The sequence below is a fragment of the Halyomorpha halys genome, unplaced genomic scaffold (assembly GCF_000696795.3).
Source record: "Halyomorpha halys isolate HHAL.00 unplaced genomic scaffold, Hhal_1.1 Scaffold682.1, whole genome shotgun sequence".
Classification (NCBI taxonomy): Eukaryota; Metazoa; Arthropoda; class Insecta; order Hemiptera; family Pentatomidae; genus Halyomorpha; species Halyomorpha halys.
The window spans coordinates 344,592-352,458 of NW_027106326.1; the positions used below are offsets into that span (position 1 = coordinate 344,592).

Consider the following 7,867-nt stretch of genomic DNA (forward strand, 5'->3'; position numbering starts at 1 on the left):
GGCCTTCATTATTATTATTATTATTATTATTAAGTCAATTTATTTCGGGAATTCCTCAGGAATCAGACAGCAATTAAGGTTCGAAATAATTTTTCATTGTTGTTTGTTTTAGAAACATTACTTACTTATAGTTTTATCCTGAATATCTTTGTGCATTAAAATATTTTCAAATTCAAGTTCTCTTCTCAACTCTCTGTAACATATGGGTCTGGTTACTGGGGATATCATAGTGGTGAGCTTTGGATTAGAGAAAGTTTACTGTTATATTTTTATTTTCAATAAGGCTGGTTTAGGATTTAATATTAGGTTAAGTAAGGATAGCAATATAAAAACTAAAGAAAAAAAAACTTGTTTTGCGTATTTGGTATCAACAATGATATGTTCATATATTAACAACAGATAGCAGGAGCCAAATGAAAGCATACCAAAAATATGAATTAAAAAATAAATAAATAAAAATTTTCATAAAAAGCATAGTTTATTCACAAGTTATAAAAAACAAATTTCAGATAAATTACATGTCTAAGATAAAATACATATCAAATAGATTTCTTTAGACAATCATTCACCAACTGTACTATAAGCTTTTCCCAAAAATATAGAAATAACAAGGACATAAAAAAATATGGACAAATATAATAAATGATTTTGATAAATTTATAAAATATTGGCTTAGTCCAGGTAAATGTCATTGCTAAAAATAAATGACATCAGAATAGACAATTTAAATCATTTAAATAATTTAAGTAAACATATTCAGAATATCATAAACTATATAACAACTAATAATGTTAGTTTGATACTATGAACTTTATTCAGAAGCAGAAATACAAAGATAAAATTTACAAAGTAGTTTAAAAAATAACAAAATTATTATTTTTTTAAAATTATGGATTGGTAAATATTATAGTAACAATTTTATCATAAATTAAAATACAATAAAGTTAATACAAGTTATCTAAAGATGTTGAATACATGCAAATATATCTTTGTAAAATATTTTTAAAAATTGGAAACATTAAAACAAATTATTTATTAACAAAATTTAAAATTTCGTTAAAATATTTCATATTTTGCCTATTACTATTTTTTAATTCATTTGTACTGGTAATAACAACAAACCATTAATTACCTATATAAACATTTAAAAACAAAGATGATTCAAAAGCAAGAAAATTGAAAATTAATTTTACGATTCCATAACTTTTTTTATCACAGAATCAAAAGGAATACTTGGATCATCCCTGAGAGCCATGATACTAAGTTTAAATGCTTCAATGAAAGTAGGATGAACTTGCCGTTGTTTTATAATTTCATTTAATGTTAATATGACCTAAAAAGGAAACAATATTCAATAAATAGCATAATACATTTTAACTACCTGTAATATTAAATAATATACAGAAATTATATAAATACCCTAAAACTATTTATCAGTGGGCAAGCAAAGGAATGAAAATTTAATATAATAGCTGTTTTTATAGTCATGGATTGGGTTTACGAAGGTAGACGATCAGAGTATGGTGGGAGGTTTGAGTACAGGGTTTCCAAACAAAACTATCCTTTAAATTTTGTTTTCCTTTTTTACTAACCATGCCAATAATAATAACATAAGCAGGTAGGTTTTATTGTTATTATTATTGATGTAGTTAGTAAAAAAGGATAGTTTTAGTTTTGAGATTGCGTGGTTTATTATGTGATAAGGGCAATTATCCTGCAAAAGAAAGAAGTAAAAAATGATAGTTTTTCTTTTGAGATTGTGTGGTTTATTATATAATAAGGGCAATTAGCCTGCAAAAGAAAGAGAGTTTTAAATGAATTATAACTAGTCAATGAGCGAGGTTGTCTCCTTGATAATGGCCTAGGGGCAAAATGTTGGAAGTTTGAAATAAAGTGTTAAGAGTAAATTGGATCATTGTAGTTGGAGTTATTATTAATAAATACTATAATTTACTAACAAAAACAGAAATTCACTATAATTGTTTAAGAAATTTTTTTTTACAGTTACCAAAATACTTACATTTTTGGTAATACTCCTTAGTTCACATATTTTAACAATAGCTAGAGGAAAGAGACCCATACTAGCAGTAAATGATTCTTTGACACAGAATAGATTGGTAGCTGACAGAAAACTAGCACAATGGACAAGAATCTGACAAAGGAAATCATCAGGATGCTAAAAAAAAAAAAAAAAAAAAAAAAAATTAATATAACGGTAATAGACAATTTCTGAATTTACTATTCTCAGGCTTTCAGTCAAAATTACTTTAAAAAATAAAACATAAGTTTAGTTTTATTCTTACTGTCAAAACAAGTTGACCACCTTCATAGGAGGAAATGCGTAACACTAAATATGTCACAGTAACTCAATATACATAATAAATTGGACTCATAATACTCAGGGCCCATTAGAGGCAAACAACTATATTTGGTTTTAAAAACTGTGGATAGAATCCTGAGAGAACCTCCTGGACCATATCCAGCTTATATAAAGTGGTTTGAGCACGATATTCAAAAAGTCACCTCCTTGTATAACTGTTGGAGAAGAAATAGTACTTTCTTAAATTCTTAAGTCCACCTTTCCGGGCTTTGCTATGTCTCATAGTGGTAGTTCAGCAACCGTCCTTGATGGAGGTTCTTATTGCCACTACTTCTAGGTATAAAATTTGTGCAGGAATTTGTTTTTTAAATGTGAAAGGGATTTCACCAATAGACATTAATCATTTGACAGAAATGTATGGTGAAAAGTGCAAGACTGTTTCATACATTTAAAATGCTGTAGAAAGTTTACAGGCGGTCATAGAACCATACATGATGACCAACAGAGCAGAAGATGGATGGATAACACTTCTCCATCAATGACAAAGAGAAAGAAGAGGTCACCCTCTATCTCAACATGTCGGCAGCAGATTTTTTTGATACGGACATATAAAAGCAGGAAAAGTGTTTGCAAAAATTATTGGATTGAAATGTCGAATACATGGAAAAACAGAACCAATCTTTCAATTTTTAAACAATGAATTCAATTTTAAAATAAATATTTCCATAATTTGAAAGCACTGAACACTATTATAATAAAACTGATCTTTTAAAATAAAAACTGGGGCATCTCATTAGAAATCATTAGAAAATTAATACAAATAATTTTATAGACAATAAAAAAGAGGAATATATACAAAAATATGCATACTATTGAAAGGATTATTTAAAAATACAATAAATAACAAGTCTTACCATAGATATAGAGCATAAAAGTCTTACTAGCCATTTTATGTTTCGATCTCTTCTTTCTGTACCAATTCCATTTAAAACCTTTATAAGACATTGAAGGATAAGACCTCTAGTTCTGAAAGATAAAAATCTCCAACTAATACTAATGTCATATAAATGCTTATCAGTCAAATATCAATGTAAATTTGATTAAAACAGTGATTTATAGTCAAACCATTTTAAGACAATAGTAAATTTACATCGTCTTTTTTAACAGAATTAAAGGAAGTTAATAACTCTACAATAATTTCAAAAATACAAAGTACAAAATACAAATATGAAGATAGATATTCTGACAAAAATATTTAACTATGAGTATAATAAAATTATTCTGAAGGAGAAGAAAAGAATTATTTAGTATGCTCAGATATAACAGAATACTTATTTCAATAATTCAGTTTTTTTCTTTTTTAAATGAGAGCAAAACTCAAAAAAGTGACAAAAGTTATAATTAGGATATTTTTTTAGAAAGATTACAAACTAAATGCTTAAACACTGTCATCTTACAAATAATAACTAACAATTATGTAATATAACCTTGGTTTAGAATTGTTCCGAAAACAACTATATATATTTTTTTAATTGTTAGTTCAGCATAAATACCCGTTAGACACACTAAGTAATATAATACTTAGTGCACCCATATAACTTGTCCCTAAGCTCTTCTGAATTGTTAGAAAAAATAGTGGCAGTACTAGTTCCAAGACACTTGGAAGTGCTTGTTGACAAGATAGTGATCTAGATCCGGAATCAGGACAAGAAATCACATAAGAGAAACTGGGCATGGCGTGCAGGAAAGTGGCGGAATCTGAAGCTCTGGGCCCGGATAATGTCCTATATCTTTCCCTGAAAATAGCTATTAGGTCAAGCCTAGAACTCTACTTGGATGTGTACAACTCTCGCCTCAGTGAAGGTTTATTTCTAAGACAGTGGAAAAAGCAACGTCTTGTGCTCCTGTCGAAGAGAAGGAGGGCCCTCAGAAGATGACACATCTTATCTCCCAATATGTCTCCTGGACACTGCCAGAAAGGTATTGGAGAGCATCGTTGATAATTACAACAGTTTCCGTTAGGGCAGACAATCTATGCTATTGATTTCGCAACCAGAGCTACTCGGGAAGCCATTACAGGAAAGAGGTGGATAATAGGTAGTAAGAAGTACTGTGCCATTATAACGTTGGACGTTAATAATGCTTTTAATTCAGCTCGGTACGATTGTATCATGGAGGGATTGCGAAGGATAGAAGCCCCACAATACCTCATAAAGATCATTGAGAGTTATTTCACTGATAGAATCTTGAGGTATGATATAGAAGCTGGATTGAAAATTTAAAAGATTATAGCTTACATACCTCAAGTTCAGTTTTAGCCATGCCATGCCATGGCTTAGCTTAAATAAGATGTCTAGACAAGAAGTTGGTATATAGCCCTTCTGCCCCAAGAAGTAGGTATATAGCCCTTCTGCCCCAAGAAGTAATGCTTGACAGTGGTTCCACAGGGTGGTAATGAAGAATTGGGAGGTGTTTTTTTAGTGAGTAGGAATCTCACACTGTTGTATGACTTTTTATTTGTTGCACTTCCGTCTTTTCTTTTTTTTCCGTAGTTTTCCCCCTACCCGCAAAAAATAAAAACACTGATAACCTGTATAATTATTAATTTCATTTCTAATTATTTAGTAGAAAGTAGAAAGTCAAAGATATAAATAAGCTTTCAAAAATTAAAGCACAGTAGATCTTAATTCATTTATTTTTATATTGAACATTTTTGGGATACTGTATCTCCCTCTTCACCATCTACAATATCATATTTTTTTTTAAATATACCTGTCTACAATTTTAAATAGTCAATTAATTTCATTTCTAATTATTTGATATATACATATACACATACACACATATAAAGTTAAAAAAAGGAATGCAAAGAGAAATAACGATACCTGTGATCATTTAAACCCATTTTAACAGCCACATCAAAACCATAGAGTGATTTGGAATTTAAAGTTACCTCAGTACTGAGATAAACATATTTAGTGCATATTTCAAGCAGAGGTGAATCGAGAGGCATAGATTTTACTAAAGGGTTACCATACACTTCTGCTATGAATTTATTTATAGAAGGAAACATCTGAAAAAATTAAATGAACCTTAAAAACCTTTATTCTTATATTTATCAATTCTAATTGATATAAATTCTATATTTTATAAATTTTCTGTGAAATTAAATATTAATAATTTTTAAAAAATCTATAAATATAAAGATCATATTTACATGATGAATACAAGGAATTTTTAACCACACTTTCACCATTATAATCATAATTATTCGGCAGCAAATACGAGAACTAGAAGGATCTGTAGCACATGTCCTAAATACGTCTAAAATTTTTAAATGAGAGGATTCACCTAAAAAATAACAAAAATAATATGAAACAAATAAAATTAAAACAGCAATTTTAATTTAAAATTTACTCAACCACAGCCACACCTAGCAACGAAAGGTTACATATGATGCTTCGACTATATCCTAAAGGGAACACCGAAGTCGTCCAGCCAACTCGCACCTCATGGCACAAAAAGGGGCTGCTGATGTTCTCCACTCTTTACCTTACCGGGACCAACCTATCAGTAATATCTGAGAAAACTCTAAATCAACAGTACCTGGAGCAAATCGATGTACACATCCATACTCCAATATTTTCACCCCGACACACTACTTTATTCTGACTTAGATAGGAACAGTAGATGGAGTATGAAAACAACCAAGATCACTGTAGCCATAGAAAATAGCGACAATTATAGCTATAACCAAAGCTGCAAATCAATATCCATCATAGGACATCACCCTAGAATCCCTCTTCAAGGAAGGGAGTACTGTAGTGATACCACTTCCTAACAACTATATAAGACATTGTAATATATATATGTTTGTGAGCTAAAATAATGAAAAAGAGAAAAGGGAGATAGAAATGACCAACTTTCTATATACTATTGTCCCAATTTTTATCGTTCCCTTCCTATCTGTGAGGTTTAAATTCTCCCGAGCTACTCTCCTGGCTTTTTCCCTCTCCAATTTTCCCATAGCTTTTTCCTAGTCATACGATTGTTGATAATCTCGTCACCGTCCGCCGCTGTGCCTTTATAGTCTTGCCGGATTCCACAAAGCCCGAAAAGGATCCCAAACGGCAAAAACTCTGTAACGGTGTGCACCAAATGATTGTAGGCCGCAATTGCCTTTGGCATTGCCACGTCCGGTTCCAGTCCTTGGTCTATCTGGTACAATTGAAGGTGATCGCTCAGCGTTCCGTGAAGCCACTCTACACCTCTACTTTTGGGGTGTCCTGGTGTGTTGAAGTGCCATCACATCCAAGTCCTTCATTTCCTTTCGTATCAAAGAGTTGTCAAATTCTCTTCTACCATCTGATGGGATGCGTTCTGGTACTCTGTAGAACTGAAACCACAAGTGGAGAGCTGCCAATACTGCTTCCGAAGACCTATCTTGCACCTGGAGCGCCATTGGCACTTTACTGAAGAGGTCAATCATGGTCACTCATTTTTAACCCTTCCAAGTAAATGTGTAGATTTGTAAATCTTTGAGTGGTGCAATTGTGGTAGGTGTTTTCTACTGTCTTCCTTTAGGCTGATATGTGTCGCACTTAGTGCATAGACAAACCTCGCAGCTTCCTACAACCTCTGATATAGACCTCTCTAGCGCTTGTATCTATGAGATCTTGAGCAATTTCCACAAACGAGCGCTCTCTCACAAATCCCTCCTTCTTCCCTAGCTCTTTTGCCAATTGAATCCTTAGGACCATGGATAGGAATTGCATCTGACCCTGTACCTGGTTTGTTTCCATCATCTCACTTAGTTTATCAGCGATTTTGTTGTACCTTGTCAATAGTTCCACGGCATACTGCCCACTAGACTGTTTTGGTTTCTTTGTCTCTCTAATCATCATGAATATGTCCTCTTCTGGGACCCACCATCCTCCTCCGAACGCCTTCTTTAATCTCTCCTAGATAACTCTCCAAGAGGTCTCTTCGTTTGCCTGAATCTAATTTAGGATGCTCCTCTTTACTCTGCAAACAACCGCTGCTTTTAGTGCCAAGACTGCCTTTTATTTTGTTCCGTACCTCTATATATACATCTTCGATCAGCTGATCTACTCAATCACCTGACACTGATTGCAAAGGATGTAACTTTATATATATATATTGTAATATGCTCCTTTTGTAGTAAATAGTATATTTTGATGTATAAAGGGTTTTGATATGTTTTATTTTATGTATAATTTTAATATTGTTATTTGTTATTTTAAATTAAAAAGCAAGCTAACCAGTTTTCTTTGTCTAAAAGAAATACGTTATTTTCAAAACAAGAAAGATGGCGGTGCACGTCCTTCAAAAGTGTTCGTTAGGTTGTTTGTGTTAAGATGGACTCAAGTTTTTCAACCTTTGTTGTTTCTATACAGTAATTATAGAAAAAGAAAAATCAAACATGAAATAGAAAAACATAACAATTGTCAATAGACTGTTTGCATCACAAACCATGGCAAGTAAAGCGGATCGATTGTAACAAAATCGATTAATTTGGATTGATCA

The 7,867-nt window shown here is 31.8% G+C and overlaps 1 protein-coding gene across 4 annotated transcripts in view; it reads right to left on the minus strand.

Moving 5' to 3' along the window:
• Positions 1 to 577: 577 nt before the first annotated feature.
• LOC106685331 (uncharacterized) overlaps positions 578 to 7,867 on the minus strand; it is a 44,344-nt gene continuing 37,054 nt past the window's right edge. For 3 of the 4 annotated variants that reach the window (XM_067044661.1, XM_067044660.1, XM_067044659.1), the window contains 5 exons: positions 5,538 to 5,671; positions 5,206 to 5,393; positions 3,235 to 3,346; positions 2,021 to 2,176; positions 580 to 1,333 (listed from right to left, as the gene is read on the minus strand). In XM_067044661.1, the coding sequence (XP_066900762.1) occupies positions 1,190 to 1,333; positions 2,021 to 2,176; positions 3,235 to 3,346; positions 5,206 to 5,393; positions 5,538 to 5,671 (734 nt within the window). In that variant the 3' untranslated portion in view covers positions 580 to 1,189. Of the gene's footprint in view, positions 1,334 to 2,020; positions 2,177 to 3,234; positions 3,347 to 5,205; positions 5,394 to 5,537; positions 5,672 to 7,867 lie in introns of all 4 variants that reach the window. The other variant, XM_014427930.2, reaches the window with a different exon arrangement.